At 34.0% G+C, this 20,480-nt stretch overlaps 4 protein-coding genes across 4 annotated transcripts; all 4 read left to right on the forward strand.

The window, feature by feature from the left end:
- The first annotated feature begins 757 nt into the window (after nt 1–757).
- p69c (serine protease) lies at nt 758–3,174 on the forward strand. Its single transcript, NM_001330779.1, has one exon. It carries the CDS (start codon nt 785–787, stop codon nt 3,047–3,049), a length of 2,265 nt encoding a protein of 754 aa, NP_001317708.1. The 5' UTR covers nt 758–784; the 3' UTR covers nt 3,050–3,174.
- A 778-nt stretch (nt 3,175–3,952) lies between these two features.
- Nucleotides 3,953–8,285, forward strand: LOC101254322 (subtilisin-like protease 4). The gene has a single exon (XM_019215390.3). The coding sequence runs from the start codon at nt 5,893–5,895 to the stop codon at nt 8,131–8,133; it is 2,241 nt and encodes a 746-aa protein (XP_019070935.1). The 5' UTR covers nt 3,953–5,892; the 3' UTR covers nt 8,134–8,285.
- Nucleotides 8,286–13,685: 5,400 nt separating this feature from the next.
- On the forward strand, nt 13,686–16,127 carry LOC778308 (subtilisin-like protease 4). Its single transcript, XM_019215389.3, has one exon. The coding sequence runs from the start codon at nt 13,743–13,745 to the stop codon at nt 15,987–15,989; it is 2,247 nt and encodes a 748-aa protein (XP_019070934.1). The 5' UTR covers nt 13,686–13,742; the 3' UTR covers nt 15,990–16,127.
- A 1,289-nt stretch (nt 16,128–17,416) lies between these two features.
- On the forward strand, nt 17,417–19,874 carry LOC109120848 (subtilisin-like protease). The gene has a single exon (XM_019215086.3). It carries the CDS (start codon nt 17,471–17,473, stop codon nt 19,706–19,708), a length of 2,238 nt encoding a protein of 745 aa, XP_019070631.1. The 5' UTR covers nt 17,417–17,470; the 3' UTR covers nt 19,709–19,874.
- Nucleotides 19,875–20,480: the final 606 nt, after the last annotated feature.

Raw genomic sequence — 20,480 nt, forward strand, 5'->3', positions numbered from 1 at the left:
TTTTTTATTAGTTTGTTAAAGCAAATATACTATTTGAACAACTATACATGTCAAATGTCCACGCAAGTCCAATCTCCATGTAACACGTTTCGTCTTGCAAAGAAATTAAATTAACCTAAACTTTAGATTTGTTTTTATTTTTTTTTAACTCGATCAACTCAAATCTTCTTTGAACCTTCCAATTTTATATATGAACTCATCTCATATTTCAAGTCTATTGATATATTATACGTTCAAGATATTTACGTTTGTGACACATCAAATTTTAAAAATTTGAGTTTCAAAGCTCTTTATAAGTTAAAGTGCTCGGATGGATGACTACTAAAATTGATTCTTGGAAGAAGGATCTTGAATAGATGCGTGTCTTTGAGAACATGCATTGCAATTTCATTTAGACAAAATATTTGCAACTTTTTATTACCAAGTGATTTTACAGTAAAAAATTTGTATATGGAAAGATGTTCTTTGTATCCAAATATAATTAAGCAAATTTACAGAGGATGGTCTTCTGGAAAATCTACAAATTTCATAGAATAAAGTTCAGTTTAACTAGTTTATTCACGCCTAGTGATTTATAAAAATAAACAAGTAATTAGAGACAACTAAAAACAATAAAAAAATTGTAGACAAATAGTTAGAGACAGTTAGATTTATTAATTTTAACTATGTTGTCCACATTATTCTTTTTCTCCACTAGCTAAATAAAGTCATGAGCAAAGATGAAGTATAAATAGACAGTTGCATCAAAGCAGAAAAATTCATCAAATACATTATCACTTCAGCCATGGGATTCCTCAAAATCTTTTTTGTTTTCATCTTTTGTTCTTTCCCATGGCCTACTATTCAGAGTGATTTCGAAACTTATATAGTCCATGTTGAATCCCCTGAAAGCCTAATTACTACTCAATCGTCGTTCATGGATTTAGAGAGCTATTACCTTTCCTTTTTGCCTGAAACTATGTCCGCAATTAGTTCGAGTGGAAATGAAGAGGCAGCCAGCATTATCTATTCCTATCACAATGTGATGACGGGGTTTGCAGCAAGATTAACTGCAGAACAAGTGAAGGAAATGGAGAAAAAACACGGCTTTGTCTCTGCTCAGAAACAGAGGATTTTGTCCTTGCACACTACTCATACTCCAAGTTTTCTTGGTTTGCAGCAGAACAAGGGTGTATGGAAGGATTCCAACTATGGGAAAGGCGTGATCATCGGAGTTCTAGACACTGGAATTATTCCTGACCATCCTTCTTTTAGCGACGTTGGGATGCCTTCCCCGCCAGCTAAGTGGAAAGGAGTTTGTAAGTCCAATTTCACCAACAAGTGTAACAACAAGCTCATTGGAGCCAGGTCTTACGAACTTGGCAATGCTTCCCCGATAGATAATGATGGACATGGTACACACACAGCAAGCACAGCTGCGGGGGCTTTTGTGAAAGGTGCTAATGTACATGGCAATGCTAATGGAACTGCAGTTGGTGTTGCTCCTCTTGCCCATATAGCCATATATAAGGTATGTGGTTTCGATGGAAAGTGTCCTGGCAGTGATATTTTAGCTGCCATGGATGCAGCTATAGATGATGGAGTAGATATTCTTTCAATCTCCCTTGGTGGATCTCTGAGCCCTCTTTATGATGAAACTATTGCTCTCGGGGCGTACAGTACAACACAAAGAGGCATTCTTGTTAGTTGTTCTGCCGGAAATAGTGGTCCATCACCTGCCTCAGTAGATAACTCAGCCCCTTGGATTCTTACAGTAGGTGCCAGCACGCTTGATAGAAAGATAAAAGCTACTGTTAAGCTTGGAAATGGAGAGGAATTTGAAGGAGAATCTGCTTATCATCCAAAGACTTCAAACGCAACATTCTTCACTCTATTTGATGCTGCAAAAAATGCAAAAGATCCATCCGAAACACCTTATTGCAGACGAGGGTCACTCACTGACCCTGCTATAAGAGGAAAGATAGTATTATGCTTAGCATTCGGCGGTGTTGCCAATGTTGATAAAGGACAAGCTGTGAAGGATGCTGGAGGTGTTGGCATGATTGTCATCAACCCATCACAATATGGTGTCACTAAATCAGCTGATGCTCATGTTCTTCCAGCATTGGTTGTTTCAGCTGCAGATGGAACAAAAATTCGCGCCTATACAAACTCAATATTAAACCCTGTTGCTACAATCACATTCCAAGGAACAATAATTGGAGATAAAAATGCTCCAATAGTTGCTGCATTTTCTTCTCGGGGACCAAATACAGCTAGTCGTGGAATCTTGAAACCTGACATAATCGGTCCTGGTGTTAATATCCTTGCTGCTTGGCCTACCTCCGTGGATGGCAACAAAAACACCAAATCCACATTCAATATTATATCAGGCACCTCAATGTCTTGCCCTCACCTTAGTGGCGTAGCAGCTCTGCTGAAGAGCTCACATCCTGATTGGTCTCCTGCTGTTATTAAGTCTGCAATCATGACAACCGCTGACACATTAAACCTTGCCAGTAGTCCAATACTCGACGAAAGGCTCAGTCCTGCTGATATCTATGCAATTGGTGCAGGACATGTTAATCCATCAAGGGCAAATGACCCAGGACTAGTTTATGATACCCCATTTGAGGACTATCTACCTTATTTGTGTGGTTTGAACTACACAAATTCACAGGTAGGTAAATTGTTGAAACGCAAAGTAAATTGCTCGGAGGTTGAAAGTATCCCTGAAGCACAATTAAACTATCCTTCATTTTGCATATCGAGACTTGGATCAACTCCTCAGACATTCACAAGAACTGTGACCAATGTTGGTGATGCCAAATCATCTTACACGGTGCAGATAGCTTCACCTAAAGGCGTTGTCGTGAAAGTTAAGCCCCGCAAGCTAATTTTCTCGGAGTTGAAGCAGAAGTTAACATACCAAGTGACATTTTCCAAGAGAACCAACAGCTCAAAGTCTGGGGTCTTTGAGGGATTCTTGAAGTGGAATTCTAACAAGTACTCTGTGAGAAGTCCAATTGCAGTTGAGTTTGCATTGGCTACAAAGTATTCAGACATTTGAAAATGCTGTTTGTTTACACAATTAACTTTATGTTACTTTTTTCATATATATTATTAAATGTATTGTTTCAATAAACTTTACGTTCTCAGCTGATTGAAGAATGCAAAAGCATATCCTCTTTGATATTAGTGACCATGCCCTGCTCAACCTTTCTTCTTGATTTCATTTTTTTCAACAAATAAAATGACTTCTCGAGATAATAAATATTAGTTGAGTGACCGTAAAAGAATCTCAGTTCATAATTAAGCACCCTTTGATCCAGAATCTTGACAGTGACTTCAAAAATAAAGTCTTAGTCTTTGGTGACTTCAAACTTATTAATAAGACAAGAAAAATAATAGAGACATATCCTATGAATTTCCTGGAAAAACTGTTACGTTGTAATGTTACGTAAACCCTTACAACTAGTTAATAGAGTAAGGTTCGTTCAAATCCTTATATAAAAAAAAAGATTCTCATTCTCAATTAGCCCCTTTCTGCACCCCCAATGAAATGGAATGAATCAAGAATTAAAGACAAATATGACTAATATAATAAGAAATGAATTTGCCCTACCTAAATCCTTACGATTAGTTAATAGAGTAAGGATTGTTCAAATCCATATGAAGAAGAATTCATTCTTAATACTCGGCCTCAAAATAACTCACGAGGAGGAGGGGCTTCTTATGTAAATGTACACCCGACAAAAAAAACTTTCTTACTAAAATGGTCGTAGTATATGTAATATATCGATATTTGTATGAATAATGTATAATTATGTATATATAGTATTTATACATTGTATCAATTCATCTTCCTCAATAATGTGTTTTCTTGAATCTTAAATTCTTAACCAACTCAAATCTTCTCTAATCATTCCAAACAGTTTTGTTGTTCGCTAGCTCTTATTGAATTGTATATCTTTTGTATATATATATATATATAGAAAAGATTTGATTATGATATAGGGACTCAACACTTTAAGAGTTGATGTTCATTTGATTCTCTAAAAATATGAAATAGTGACACTTTCTTTAAGCAAAAGGATAAATTATAAAATCAAATTAAAGAGGATTGATCGAAGAATAACATTAACTTGTTGATGCTTAGCTTATTCATATGATGACCAAAAAAAAAAAAAAACTTCGAATTTCCTGCAAAAGACGTTGTAATTAATTCACATGGATATTTTTTATTAACATATTGTGGCCAAATAGACTTACTAACACAAATATAATATAATAGTACTAAATTAATATTCGGTATATTAATAGTTTATCCAAGACAATAGGTTTTTTCATGTCTTGATTTGTGTCAATGAAAAAAATCACTCATTTCAATATGATAATATGACAATATATTTTCAGAAGACCCTATATAAATATACTATCCCACTAATATTATCTTTAAAAATATGAATATATCTAAGATAATTTAAGTGAAATGTGATTTTATTATCTTTCTTACAAATTTAAATCTAGTTAAATTCATGTCTAATTTTTTTATTGCATCCAAAAATTCTAGTGTTGTCACGACTACAAATTATCTTCCTGAGTGCGCCTCCTATGTTGACACATTTTAAATGAGAAACCATTTATGCATATGGTTACAAAAATTTCCTATGTTGCTTATATAATTTATTCTCTCATCATCGTACATTGAATATTTCTTGTGAAGATACATTGAATAATATTTTGTTATTAAGAAACAATGACCATTATATATAGTGAATTTGTTTTTACGATGAATCACTGAATTTTTGAATTTATTTTATAATGAATCATTAAAAAAAAATATATATATTACCGTGATTCATACATATACATTGTACTTTGTGTATAATGATTTTTTTTTAAATATAAGTTCAATAAATATAATGTATAATTTAGTAAGATATAATGATTTTGATATATTCACTGTACTTACTATATATAATAAATTTATTTCTTATGTGAATTCAATAAATATGATACATAAATTAATAAGATATAATTATTTTAATGTAATCAAAGTTGACCTTCATTGAATCTCAAAAACACTCTTTAATTAATAAATATTAATTTATGAATTAAATAATACCTTTGTAGAATAACAATATTTTATGATCTCACATATATTAATTTAATGAGATTTTAAGGTATGCGAGCAAAATCTACTAAATTCGATCAAATCTGCGTGCAGGTTACTAGCTCTACCCTTCACGTTATACCAACTATATATGTCAAATGTCCACGCAAGTCCAATTGAAGGAGAGCAATGTACATCATCCATCATTCACGTTTTGTCTTGCAAATAAATTAAATTAACCAATTTTTATTTTAGTATTTAAAATTAACCAATTTTAGTTTTATAATTAATATTTTTAATCTCGACCAACTGAAATCTCCTATGAGCACCTCGAATTTTAAATTTGAGCTCCTCTCAATATTTCAAGACTATTAATATATTATTCGTTCAAAATAATTGATGACTATTGAAATTAATTCTCGGAAAAGGATCTTGAATAGTTACATGTTCATGCATTGCAACTTTATTTAGACATAATATTTGCAACTTTTTATTACAAAGTGATTTAACAGTTAAAATTTGTATGGTAAAAAGATGTTCATATAATTAAGCAAATTTACAGTGGAAAGTCTTTTGGAAAATCTACAAATTCATAGAATAAAGTTCAATGTAACTTTAGTTTCATTCACTCTTAGTGGCCTTTCTTTTCTTTTCCTTTAAGTATTAATTTTAATTTTCTTGTCCACATTATTCTTTTTTTCCACTTGGAATAAAATAATGTCATGAGCAAAGATGAAGTATAAATAGACAGTTGCATCAAAGCAGAAAAATTCATCAAATACATTATCGCTTCAGCCATGGGATTCTTCAAAGTCCTTCTTGTTCTCATCTTTTGTTCTTTCCCATGGCCGACTATTCAGAGTGGTCTCGAGATTTATATAGTCCATGTTGAATCCCCTGAAAGCCTGATTTCTACTAAATCATCGTTAACGGATCTAGACAGCTATTACCATTCTTTTTTGCCTAAAACTACTACCGCAATTAGCTCGAGTGGAAATGAAGAGGCTGCTACCATGATCTATTCCTATCACAATGTGATGAAAGGATTTGCAGCAAGATTAACAGAATCTCATGTGAAGGAAATGGAGAAGAAACGAGGCTTTGTTTCCGCTCAGAAACAGAGGATTTTGTCCTTGGATACTACTCATACTCCAAGTTTTCTTGGTTTGCAGCAGAACATGGGTGTATGGAAGGATTCCAACTATGGAGAAGGCGTGATCATCGGAGTTATAGACACTGGAATTCTTCCTGACCATCCTTCGTTTAGTGATGTTGGAATGCCTCCTCCGCCTGCTAAATGGAAAGGAGTTTGTGAGTCCAACTTCATCAACAAGTGTAACAACAAGCTCATAGGAGCGAGGTCTTACCATCTTGGCAATGGTTCCCCGATAGATGGTAATGGGCATGGTACACACACAGCAAGCACAGCTGCGGGAGCTTTTGTGAAAGGTGCTAATGTATATGGCAATGCTAATGGAACTGCAGTTGGTGTTGCCCCTCTTGCCCACATAGCTGTATATAAGGTATGTAGTTCTGATGGCGGTTGTTCTGACAGTGATATTTTAGCTGCCATGGATTCAGCTATAGATGATGGAGTAGATATTCTTTCTATATCCATTGGTGGATCTCCCAACTCTTTCTATGATGACCCTATTGCTCTTGGGGCATACAGTGCAACGGCAAGAGGTGTTTTTGTAAGTTGTTCTGCAGGTAATAGAGGCCCTTTGCTTGCCTCAGTTGGAAATGCAGCCCCTTGGATTCTTACAGTAGGTGCCAGCACGCTTGATAGAAAGATAAAAGCTACTGTTAAGCTTGGAAATGGAGAGGAATTCGAAGGAGAATCTGCTTATCGTCCACAGATTTCCAACTCAACATTCTTCACTCTATTTGATGCTGCAAAACATGCAAAAGATCCATCGGAAACCCCTTATTGCAAACCAGGGTCACTCAAGGGCCCTGTTATAAGAGGAAAGATAGTATTATGTCTAGCAGGCGGTGGCGTCTCCAGTGTTGCTAAAGGAAAAGTTGTGAAGGATGCTGGAGGTGTTGGCATGATTGTCATCAAAACATCACAATATGGTGTCACTAAAACAGCTGATGCTCATGTTCTTCCAGCATTGGATATTTCAGATGCAGATGGATTAAGAATTCGTGCCTATACAAACTCAATATTAAACCCTGTTGCTACAATCACATTCCAAGGAACAACAATTGGAGATGAAAATGCTCCAATAGTTGCTGCATTTTCTTCTCGGGGACCAAGTAGAGCTAGTCCTGGAATCTTGAAACCTGACATAATCGGTCCTGGTGTTAACATCCTTGCTGCTTGGCCTACACCCGTGGATGACGACAAAAACACCAAATCCACATTCAATATTATATCAGGCACCTCAATGTCTTGCCCTCACCTTAGTGGTGTAGCAGCTCTGCTGAAGAGCGCACATCCTGATTGGTCTCCTGCTGTTATTAAGTCTGCAATCATGACAACGGCTGACACGTTAAACCTTGCCAATAGTCCAATACTAGACGAAAGGCTCCTTCCTGCTGACATTTTTACCACTGGTGCAGGACATGTTAATCCATCGAGGGCAAATGATCCAGGACTAGTTTATGATACCCCATTTGAGGACTATGTACCTTATTTTTGTGGTTTAAACTATACCAATCGAGAGGTAGGTAAAATGTTACAACGTCAGGTGAATTGTTTGAAGGTGAAAAGTATCCCTGAAGCACAATTAAACTATCCTTCATTTTCCATATTCAGACTTGGATCAACTCCTCAAACATATACCAGAACTGTGACCAACGTTGGTGACGCAACATCATCTTACAAAGTGGAGGTAGCTTCACCAAAAGGCGTTGCCGTGGAAGTTAAGCCCACAGAGCTCAATTTCTCTGAGTTGAACCAGAAGTTAACATACCAAGTGACATTTTCCAAAAGAACCAACAGCTCAAACTTTGTGATTGTTGATGGATTCTTGAAATGGACTTCTAATAGGCACTCAGTGAGAAGTCCAATTGCAGTTGTGTTAGCCTAATCAAAAATTGGCTTTATAAGTGCATAAGGACATTTGATTGTAGTGAAAATGCTGTTTGTTTTCACAATATATTTTATGTTACTTTTACATTATTAATTGTATATTTACAGCTGATTGAAAAATACAAAAGAATATCCTCTTTGATTAATGCACATTAATTTCTATTAGTGGCCATGCCCTGCTCAACTTTTCTTCTTCAACTAGACAATAGCAAGCACGAGCCTTAGGTAAATAAATATGATTATAATTCAATTAATTTAAATAATAATTATTAAATTGAATTCATTTAATTTGAATATGATTTGTTATAGTTCTATAATTTGAATTTAAGTCAATGGGTTGATGAGTGCTTAATCTTTCATAAAATGAAGGGTTCAAATTTTAGTAGCGTTTTATTCTTAACATTAATTACTTCTAAATTATTTTCCAAGAATTAATACTTGTTAGAAACAATAATTGGAAATGTGATTGACGAAGAAGAGACATTCATCGTATACATATTGGAAAATACAAACAAATCCCTCTTCGATACAATAAAATCCTATATTTATACATGCAATTTTTTCTTATACTACTTATAGAGAGTCTTTATTATATTTGTAGAATTTAAGAGATGACTTTTCATAAGAGTCATGTTTTTTCATGAATATATGACTTTTCATAATAGTCATGTCCTTTCATGATCAGATGATTTTCATAAGAATCATGTTCTTTCATGATGTGTCAATTTAATATAAAAATTCTACATTACAAAAAATTCAACAATACTAACATCAATTATTAGGATTATTAATGTGGTAAAATAGTATTAGAAAAAATAATCTTCAATAGTCATATCAAGCATTGTTTTCTTAATAGATATGTCAAGTTCAAATGTGATAAATGAAAAGTAGATTAAACTAAAAAGTATTAAAAGAGTTAAAAGATTTAAATTAATAAATACACTCTTTTTGTTTAGGATTTTTTTAAAAGTGTGTAAATAAAATATAAACTAATAATATGAAGGAATAGATTCATTAATAATTGTGCACAGATAATTTCTCTCTTAATATTATGCACATATGGAATAAACCAAAAAAAAAAAAGTTTTAAAATATAACAACTAATCATGAAATGACAAAGCACACATTTTGATACCTCAAATTTAAACTCACTCTTCTATTATAGTAAATTTCATTATTTTCAACAAATAAAGTTCTTAGTCTTTGGTGACTTCGAAAATTAATTAGAACATTAATGCTTAACTTTATCAATAAGACAGGAAAAATAATAGAGACAATATCCTATGAATTTTCCTAGGAAAAACATTTGTAATAATTCAAATGAAATGTTGCTATTCGTGTGTTGCCCCTCATGTACTAGTGGCATTATTTTATACTTTTAGAAATAAATTTGCACTGCCTAAACCCTTACTACTACTTAATAGAGAAGGATTGTTCAAATGCGTATAATAAATATTCTTATTCTTAATTATCCTTTTTTTGTACGATCAGTGAAATGGAATGAATCAAGAATTAGGACGAATATGATTCTAATGTAATAAGAAATGAATTTTGGAATTTTCCCTACCTAAACCCTTACAATAATTGATAGAGTAAGGATAGTTCAAATTCGCATAAAAAAATATTTTTTTTCTTAATTAACTCCTTTCTGCACGCTAAATGAAATTGAATGAATAAAAAGTATGAATGGATTTGACTCAATATCATAATAATAATAATAATAATAATAATAATAATAATAATAAAAACTTAACTTAGTCCTAAATCGACCTCAAAATAGCTCATTAAGAGTCACTGCCCAAGATCGTAAGGGAGGGCTTCATGCAATGTATCAATCTTGTATAATTATGTATATATGATGTATAACTATGTATCAGAGATGTATATACATCCATATACTCTGTTTGTACAATGTTTATGCATTGTAGTTCATCTTCCTCAACAATGTGTTTTCTTGAATCTCAACCAATTCAAATCTTCTCTAAATATGACTCAACACTTTATGAACGTGCATAATTTTATGCATATCGTGCCTCTACGGTATACAAAAACGAACAGAAAACCGAACCAAATCGCAAATCGAGTTAACCCCCCAAAAAAACCCGATTAGTGGTTTGGAATTGAAAAAAAAAATTGACTGTATTTGGTTTTAACTAGAAAAAATCAACTCGACATTATATATGTTATTTTAAATTTATTTTATGTATAAAAATATTTACTTTGATATGATTTTAAAATATTTTTTGTATTTTTTCATAATTTTATAAATTTAATATACTTAGAATTTGAAATGTCCAACAACTATTATAGTTCATAGATGTTGATAATTATAATAATACTTAAATCATAATTAAATTTATAATAATGCAAAAAGAAAATCAATTCAACACTAAGAATGACAATAATATTGAAAATTTGTTCTTTAGTTTTACATTAGTTTAGATAATTAACATACATAGTTAATTCTAATTTTTCTTAAATAGTTAGTAATGTAACTAATACTTATTAAACTTATTTTAACATGATTTAATACTTTCAAATTACGATCATTTTCATTATGACTTTACAATATTTATTTTGTATGATGATTTCATTATTATTTAATGTAATATTTTTGAGTCATCAATACTCCTCTCATGTTTTGTATATTTTTTTTAAGAAACACCTTAGATAATAGTACTTTGGTTGGACTAAAGAAAAATCTGAAGCACAAGTTAATTATATGTTTGTATGTAAACTTTACCGAAAAATTCAAAAAACTGAAAAAAGTTCAAGGTTTATTATTTGGTCTGATTTATAAATTTAAAAATTCGCCACAATGATTTCGTTTGATATTTGTAAAAGCCGAACCAATCCGAGGTTGAAAAACTCAAAATATTCAAATTTTATAAGTTTGGTTTGGTTTATAAATTTAAAATTTTTATACAAATGATTTAGTTTGGTATTTGAAAAACCCGAACCAACACAATCATGTACACCCCTACGTGCCCCAAAGAAAGGAAAAACAAATAATTATTTTTAACACAAAGAATTGATTGAATTCGTTGTGTACTTTCCTTTTTTGATATACATAGATTATATATTAATTATACACTTATTATTCATGAATTAAATACATACTCACTTCGTCCTAATTTATGTGACATTGTTTCCTTTTTAGTCAGTGTCAAAAAGAATGTCACATTTCCTTATATGATACGACAAGTATTTAAAGGTACAATTTCTCTTTTATCTTTATTGGTCCTGCTTAATTTTAAATAATACTCTAATACATTTATGAAGAGACAGAAACGTCAATTCACTTTTGAAGGACAATATGGTAAACAATTCAAAAAGTCTTCATGTTGAATGCCTTGAATTGAGCCTTAGTTATCTGTCAATTATGTATTTTGGGCCCAAGCCTGTTAGGGCGTAGCTTAGCACTATATATAGACGCTATGACAAACCCTATTCTGTAATTCTGTTTTTGCCTTTCCGTAATAAAACTGCTCCCCTCTTTCCGTGGACGTAGCCAACTTATTGGTGAACCACGTAAATCTGTTGTCTTGTTTTTCGCGTTTATATTTTCTCGTATTATCTCGAATTCCGCATAATAAATTGGTATCAGAGCCTCCCGGTTAATCGGTGTTCTTGGAGAATTTCGAGATGTCTGCTTTGAACGTGAGGTATCATTTTCTGAGAAGTGAGAAGAGAATCAAGGTGAAGAAAGTAGGAACTGCTGATAATCTTGCTGATATGTTCACAAAGCCGGTTCCACAGAGCAAGTTTCAACACTGTTTGGACTTGCTCAACATCAGAAGCTGTTAATTGCCCTGCGGGGCAATTCTGAGGAAGAGGGGGAGGCCTGGCACTATCATAGTGCGTCTGAAGAATCTGTTTGGAGAATTCAAGTCAAGGTGGAGATTTGTTGAATGCCTTGAATTGAGCCCTTAGTTATCTGTCAATTATGTATTTTGGGCCCAAGCCTGTTAGGGCATAGCTTAGCACTATATATAGACGCTATGACAAACCCTATTCTGTAATTCTATTTTTGCCTTTCCATAATAAAACTGCTCCCCTCTTTCCGTGGACGTAGCCAACTTATTGGTGAACCACGTAAATCTATTGTCTTGTTTTTCGCGTTTATATTTTCTCGTATTATCTCGAATTTCGCACAACATTTCATTTATTTTTTGAACTATGTGTCAGGTCAAATAATGTCATATAAAATGGGACGAATGTGAGTATATTATATATCTATCCACTATCAGTTTTATTCCTTGGATTTCCACATGTAAAGACAATATTTTTTTCTAGCAGCCCCTGTTGGTCCTTTGGTGCCCCCACAAGTAATCAAGTGGACTGAAATGTAGTGCCAATTTTCTCTAGGAATTTCTGCAGTAATTCAAAGGAATAAATAGATAAATATGGATTTCCACATATAAAAACACAACACAAAATAAATAAAAGTTTAAGTTGTGTTGGGATATTAAGTCTTGGGTCAACTTTTGTTAGGTAAATGAGTTTGATGATTAGTATACGCCAATTATACGAGAAATTATTATGATAATAATAGTTTAGAAGTTCAAATAATATATGAAGTTAAAATTTAAATTAAGTGTAATTTTCTATCGATTGACATGTATGTGATTATCTCACTCGCCTCTTTCTTATCTCCTGTAGACATGTAGTTAATACGATTTTCATGATGTTTATGGGGATGAGTCACATATATTTGGGTATTTCGGTCGCCTCTTTCTTTTTTTCGCTCGTATTTCTCACTATTTTTTTTATTTGGTAGCAAAAATACATATATATATATATATATATATATATATATATAGATTAGTGTATCTGACTTAATATCTGTAATGAAACTGTAAATTAGTGAAACTATATATACATAATTATTTCAAACTATAAAGAAAACTAGTAAATATTATAGAAATATTTATGTAATTAGATAATTTCAGTTTTATTTCTCGGATGGTTCTCGCATTAGAAAGTACCTACTTTCACCTTGGTATACCTCTATTGAATGTGGCATGTTTCTAATGTTCTTTTATCACATTCAAGTGCATCGATGTGCCTTTTCTCAATCGAAAATGACATAGATAATTCAAACTTTTAACAGATGTTATAAAATGAGCTTTTTTCCTAAAGTTCATTAACAAATTTGAGCGATTTTCCTTTTAGGGATAAAAGAAATTAAAGAAGAATAATACTAATACTTTTCACTATTTTACACTTATTATTCATAGACTAGGTACATATATTATATATCTGCAAATTTTAGTTTTAAATCCTTGAATGGATGTTTACTCTTCCAAGAAGGATCCGAAATAGCTGCATGTTTTCGAACACTTGCAACTTTTTTTATAACAAAGTGATTGTTTAACATTAAATATATTATAGTGGATGTCATTTGGAAAATAAAACTATAGAATATAATTTTCTGACACTAGAAGTGATAATTTTGTTCATACACATGGTCTTTTTTCCACAATAATTTTTCTAGAAGTTGAATAGGTCAATAATAAAACACTATAAATAGAGAGTTGCTTCAAAAGCAGAAAAATTCATCAAATACACTGTCCAAATACATCAGCACTTCTTATATTTGCAGCCATGGGATTCTTGAAAATCCTTTTTGTTTTCATCTTTTGTTCATTCCCATGGCCTACTATTCAGAGTAATCTCGAGACTTATATCGTCCATGTTGAATCCCCTGAAAGCCTAATTACTGCTCAATCATCGTTAATGGATTTAGATAGCTATTACCTTTCTTTTTTGCCTAAAACTACTACCGCAATTAGCTCTAGTGGAAATGAAGAGGCTGCTACAATGATCTATTCTTATCACAATGTGATGACAGGGTTTGCAGCAAGATTAACTGCAGAACAAGTGAAGGAAATGGAGAAAAAACACGGCTTTGTCTCTGCTCAGAAACAGAGGATTTTGTCTTTGCACACTACTCATACTCCAAGTTTTCTTGGTTTGCAGCAGAACATGGGCTTGTGGAAAGATTCCAATTTTGGAGAAGGCGTGATCATCGGAGTTCTAGACACTGGAATTCTTCCTGATCATCCTTCATTTAGCGATGTTGGGATGCCTCCCCCGCCTGCTAAGTGGAAAGGAGTTTGTGAGCCCAATTTCACCAACAAGTGTAACAACAAGCTCATTGGAGCCAGGTCTTACAAACTTGGCAATGGTTCCCCGATAGACGATGATGGACATGGTACACACACAGCAAGCACAGCTGCGGGGGCTTTTGTGAAAGGTGCTAATGTATATGAAAATGCTAATGGAACTGCAGTTGGTGTTGCTCCTCTTGCCCATATAGCCATATATAAGGTGTGTAACTCTGTTGGTTGTTCTGACAGTGATATTTTAGCTGCCATGGATTCAGCTATAGATGATGGAGTAGATATTCTTTCTATATCCATTGGTGGATCTCTGAGACCTCTTTATGATGAAAGTATTGCTCTCGGGGCGTACAGTGCAACACAAAGAGGCATTCTTGTTAGTTGCTCAGCAGGCAATAATGGTCCTTCGCCTGCCTCAGTAGATAACTCAGCCCCTTGGATTCTTACAGTAGGTGCCAGCACGCTTGATAGAAAGATAAAAGCTACTGCTAAGCTCGGAAATGGAGAGGAATTTGAAGGAGAATCTGCTTATCGTCCAAAGATTTCCAACTCAACATTCTTCACTCTATTTGATGCTGCAAAAAATGCAAAAGATCCATCTGAAACCCCTTATTGCAGACGAGGGTCACTCACTGACCCTGCTATAAGAGGAAAGATAGTATTATGTTTAGCATTCGGCGGTGTAGCCAATGTTGATAAAGGACAAGCTGTGAAGGATGCTGGAGGTGTTGGCATGATTGTCATCAACCCATCACAATATGGTGTCACTAAATCAGCTGATGCTCATGTTCTTCCAGCATTGGTTGTTTCAGCTGCAGATGGAAGCAAAATTCGTGCCTATACAAACTCAATATCGAACCCTGTTGCTACAATCACAATCCAAGGAACAGTAATTGGAGATAAAAATGCTCCAATAGTTGCTGCATTTTCTTCTCGCGGACCAAGTAAACCTAATCCTGGGATCTTGAAACCTGACATAATTGGTCCTGGTGTTAATATCCTCGCTGCTTGGCCTACTTCTGTGGATGACAACAAGGACACCAAATCCACATTCAATATTATATCAGGCACCTCGATGTCTTGCCCACACCTTAGTGGGGTAGCAGCTCTGCTGAAGAGAACACATCCTGATTGGTCTCCTGCTGTTATTAAGTCTGCAATGATGACAACCGCTGACACATTAAACCTTGCCAGTAGTCCAATACTCGACCAAAGGCTCCGTCCTGCTGATATCTATGCAATAGGTGCAGGACATGTTAATCCATCGAGGGCAAATGATCCAGGACTAGTTTATGATACCCCATTTGAGGATTATGTACCTTATTTATGTGGTTTGAACTACACAAATCCACAGGTAGGTAAATTGTTACGACGCAGGGTGAATTGCTCGGAGGTTGAAAGTATCCCTGAAGCACAATTAAACTATCCTTCATTTTGCATATCGAGACTTGGATCAACTCCTCAGACATACACCAGAACTGTGACCAATGTTGGTGATGCCAAATCATCTTACACGGTGCAGATAGCTTCACCTAAAGGCGTTGTCGTGAAAGTTAAGCCCAGCAAGCTAAATTTCTCGGAGTTGAACCAGAAGCTAACATACCAAGTGACATTTTCCAAGACAATTAACAGCTCAATGTCTGGGGTTGTTGAGGGATTCTTGAAGTGGAATTCTAACAGGCACTCTGTGAGAAGTCCAATTGCAGTTGTGTTGGCATTGGCTAAGTAAGTGCACAAAGTATTCAAACATTTGAAAATGCTGTTTGATTACACAATAAACGTTCTGTTACTTTTTTCATTGTTAAAACAATAAACTTTATGTTCACAGCTGATTGAAGAAAGCAAAAGCATATCCTCTTTGATATTAGTGTCCTTGCTCTGCTTAACTTTTCTTCTTGATTTCATTTTTGTTCGACAAATAAAGTGACTTCTCGAGATAATAAATATTAGTTAAGTGACCGAGTAAGAATCTCAGTTCATACTTAAATTTGGGAAATTTGTTGTCACCTACATAATAACACACCCTTTGATCCAGAATATTGACAGTGACTTCAAATATAAAGTCTTAGTCTTTGGTGACTTCAAAAAGTAATTGTGACGTCAATGCTAAAATTATTAATAGGACAATTAAAATAATGGAGACATATCCTATGAATTTCCTAGAAATCGATTGAACTTTTATTTTTTAACATATTATTGAAGGGGACTAATGTACATCATCCATGGTACATATTGTCTTGCAAAGAAATGAAATTAACCAATACATATTTTGTTTTGTTATAATTTTCAAAAAAAGAAAAAAAAGAACTAGAATTATAGAATGCATTGTTGCTATTTGCGTGTGGCCCATCATGTATTGGTGGCATTATTATACTAAGAAATGAATTTTCCCTACCTAAACCCTTACAACTAGTTATTAGAGTAAGGGTTGTTTAAATTCATATAAAGAGATGTTCTCATTCTTAATAATTTTTCTACTCGCCAAGTGAAATGAAATGAATCAAGAATTAGGATGAATATAACTCTAATATAATTAGAAATGATTTTTTCGTACCTAAACCCTTAAAACTAGTTAATAGAGTAAGGATCGTTGAAATCTACATAAATAGATATTCTCATTCTTAATCAACCCCTTTATGCACGCCCAATGAAATTGAATTAAATAAAAAATTAGATGAATTTATCTCGCTTTAAAAAGTACCAACTTTTTTTACCTTGGTCCACTTTGATTGAATAAGTCATTTTTCTAATGTTCTTATCGCATTGAAGTGCATGGATGAGCCTTTTCTCAACTGTAAATAACATAGATAAGTCAAACTTTTAACGAATATCATGTATAAGACCTTTCATAAAGCTTGGCGATATTTTAAGGCTTTTCCTTTTAAGGAAAAAAAATAAATTATTTTTAACGGATGTCATAGATGAGCCATTAATTAAAGCTCGATGACATATTTGACTCTTTTCCCTTTTAGGGAAGAAAAGAAAATAAAGAAGAATAAAACTATAGAATATAGTTCAATTTAGCTAGTCTCATTCACACTACTAACCTTTCTTTTCTTCTCCACATGGTCTTTTTGCCACAATATAATAGTTTTTTTTCTAGAAATTGAATAGGTCACTAACAAAACACTATAAATAGAGTTGCTTCAAAGCAGATAAATTCATCAAATAAACTTTCTAAAAACATAATCAGTTCTTGTATTAGCAGCCATGGGATTCTTGAAAATATTTCTTGTTTTCATCTTTTGTTCTTTCCCAAGGCCTACTATTCAGAATGATCTCGAGACTTATATAGTCCATGTTGAATCTCCTGAAAGCGTAATTTCTACACAATCATCGGTAACGGATTTAGATAACTATTATCTATCTTTTTTGCCTAAAACTACAACAATCAGCTCAAGTGAAAATGAAGAGGCTGCTAGCATGCTCTATTCCTATCACAATGTGATGAAAGGGTTTGCAGCAAGATTAACAGCAGCACAAGTGAAGGAAATGGAGAATAAACACGGCTTTGTCTCTGCTCAGAAACAGAGGATTTTCACCTTGCATACTACTCATACTCCGAACTTTCTCGGTTTGCAACAGAACATGGGCTTGTGGAAGGATTCCAACTATGGGAAAGGCGTGATCATCGGAGTTATAGACACTGGAATTTATCCTGACCATCCTTCATTTAGCGACTTTGGGATGCCTCCTCCGCCTGCTAAGTGGAAAGGAGTTTGTGAGTCTAATTTCAAAACCAAGTGTAACAACAAGCTCATTGGAGCGAGGTCTTACCAAATTGCTAACGGTTCCTTGATAGATGATACTGGACATGGTACACACACAGCAGGCACAGCTGCAGGAGCCTTTGCAAAAGGTGCTAATGTATTTGGGAATGCTAATGGCACTGCTGTTGGTGTTGCCCCTCTTGCCCACCTAGCCATATATAAGGTTTGCAATTCTGATGGCGAGTGTCCTGACTGTGATATTTTAGCTGCCATAGATTCAGCTATAGATGATGGAGTAGATATTCTTTCAATATCCTTGGGTGGATCTCCGAGCCCTTTCTATGATGACTGTATCGCTCTTGGGGCATACAGTGCAACAGAAAGAGGCATTCTTGTAAGTTCTTCTGCAGGCAATGAAGGTCCTTCTGTTGCCTCAGTGGAAAAAGCAGCCCCGTGGATTCTTACAGTAGGTGCCAGCACACTTGATAGAAAGATAAAAGCTACTGTTAATCTCGGAAATAGAAAGAAATATGAAGGAGAATCAACTTATCGTCCAAAGATTTCCAGCTCAACATTCTTCACTCTATATGATGCTGCAAAAAATGCAAGTGAAACTCCTTATTGCAGACCAGGATCACTAACTGACCCTGCTGTAAGAGGAAAGATAGTATTATGTCTACAAGATGATATTGTTTCCAATATTGAAAAAGGACAAGCTGTGAAGGATGCTGGAGGTGTTGGCATGATTATCATCAACCAGCCAAGTTACGGTGCCACTAAATCAGCTGATGCTCATGTTCTTCCAGCAATGGATGTTTCAGCTGCAGATGGAACAAAAATCATTTCCTATATGCACTCAACATCAAACCCTATTGCTAGAATCACATTCCATGGAACAGTAATTGGAGATAAATATGCTCCCATTGTAGCTGCATTTTCTTCTCGCGGACCAAGTGAAGCTAGTCCTGGAATCTTGAAACCTGACATAATCGGTCCTGGTGTTAATATCCTTGCTGCTTGGCCTACCTCTATGGATGGCAACAAAAACACCAAATCCACATTCAATATTATATCAGGCACCTCAATGTCTTGCCCTCACCTTAGTGGCGTAGCAGCTCTGCTGAAAAGCACACATCCTGATTGGTCTCCTGCTGCTATAAAGTCTGCAATCATGACAACCGCTGACACGTTAAACCTTGCCAATAGTCCAATACTAGACGAAAGACTCCTTTTTGCTGACATCTATGCAATTGGTGCAGGACATGTTAATCCATCGAGGGCAAATGATCCAGGACTAGTTTATGATACTCCATTTGAGGACTATGTAGCTTATTTGTGTGGTTTGAACTACACAAATCCACAGGTAAGTAAACTCTTACAACGCAAAGTGAATTGCTGGGAGGTTGAAAGTATCCCTGAAGCACAATTAAACTATCCTTCATTTTCCATATCCGGACTTGGATCAACTCCTCAGACATATACCAGAACAGTTACCAACGTTGGTGACGCCGAATCATCTTACAAAGTGGAGATAGCTTCACCAAAAGGTGTTGTCGTGGAAGTTGAACCCTCCGAGCTGAATTTCTCCGAGTTGAACCAGAAGTTAACATACCAGGTAACGTTTTCCAAGACAATCAGCAGCTCACAGCCTGAGGTTGTTGAGGGATTCTTGAAGTGGAATTCTAATACGTACTCTGTGAGAAGTCCAATTGCAGTTGTGTTAGTATTGACTACATAAGTGCAGAAAATGCTGTTTGTTTTCACTGTATACTTTATTTTACTTTTTCAATCTTTTATTACTATTTTGATTTTCACTGGTCTTTAATAATTTTATCATTATGAAATATTGTTTCAATGTTTGTTCACAGCTGATTAAATAATATGAAACCATTGCTTTTCCTTTATCATTACATTTTATATATTTATTTTCTTTTCTTTCTTGATTTCATTATGTTCATAGAAAAAAAAACGACTTTTTGAGATAATAAACATAAGGTGAGTGACCATGTGAGAATTTTTGTTATTACTCGAATCTGAGAAATTTGTTGTTAGTTACCTAATAATGTAGCCTTTAATCATGACTCCGAATCTTGATTGTGACATACTTACTTCTATTTTTCTTATATGAATAACTTGATTAAAATGTAATTATCTTCGAGAATAAAAAGTTTGTTATGTTTAATACCTTTAGTTTGACCGGTATCGATCTTAATTGTAGTTTCTTTTCATTAGCAAATTGCCTAACGCTCTTTTTTTTTTTTTTTTTTTTGTGAACAATGTATCTTATTGTTGTGATATTATTAACCATGTGATTTATTTGAAGTGTTTTATTGATCCCTGGTAAAGATTAGTTGTTTTATTTTATTTATTATAATAAAGTTTCTAATTGATTAAGTTATTATGTTTATATGTGACTCCTTTGTTTAGTAAATGATTTTGTGTATGAAGTTATTTAATTCATACACAGAATATTAAAATTGTCGGTTCTTGTAAGTTACTATCATTGTTCA

This window comes from Solanum lycopersicum, chromosome 8, assembly GCF_036512215.1.
Source record: "Solanum lycopersicum chromosome 8, SLM_r2.1".
NCBI classification, from domain to species: domain Eukaryota; kingdom Viridiplantae; phylum Streptophyta; class Magnoliopsida; order Solanales; family Solanaceae; genus Solanum; species Solanum lycopersicum.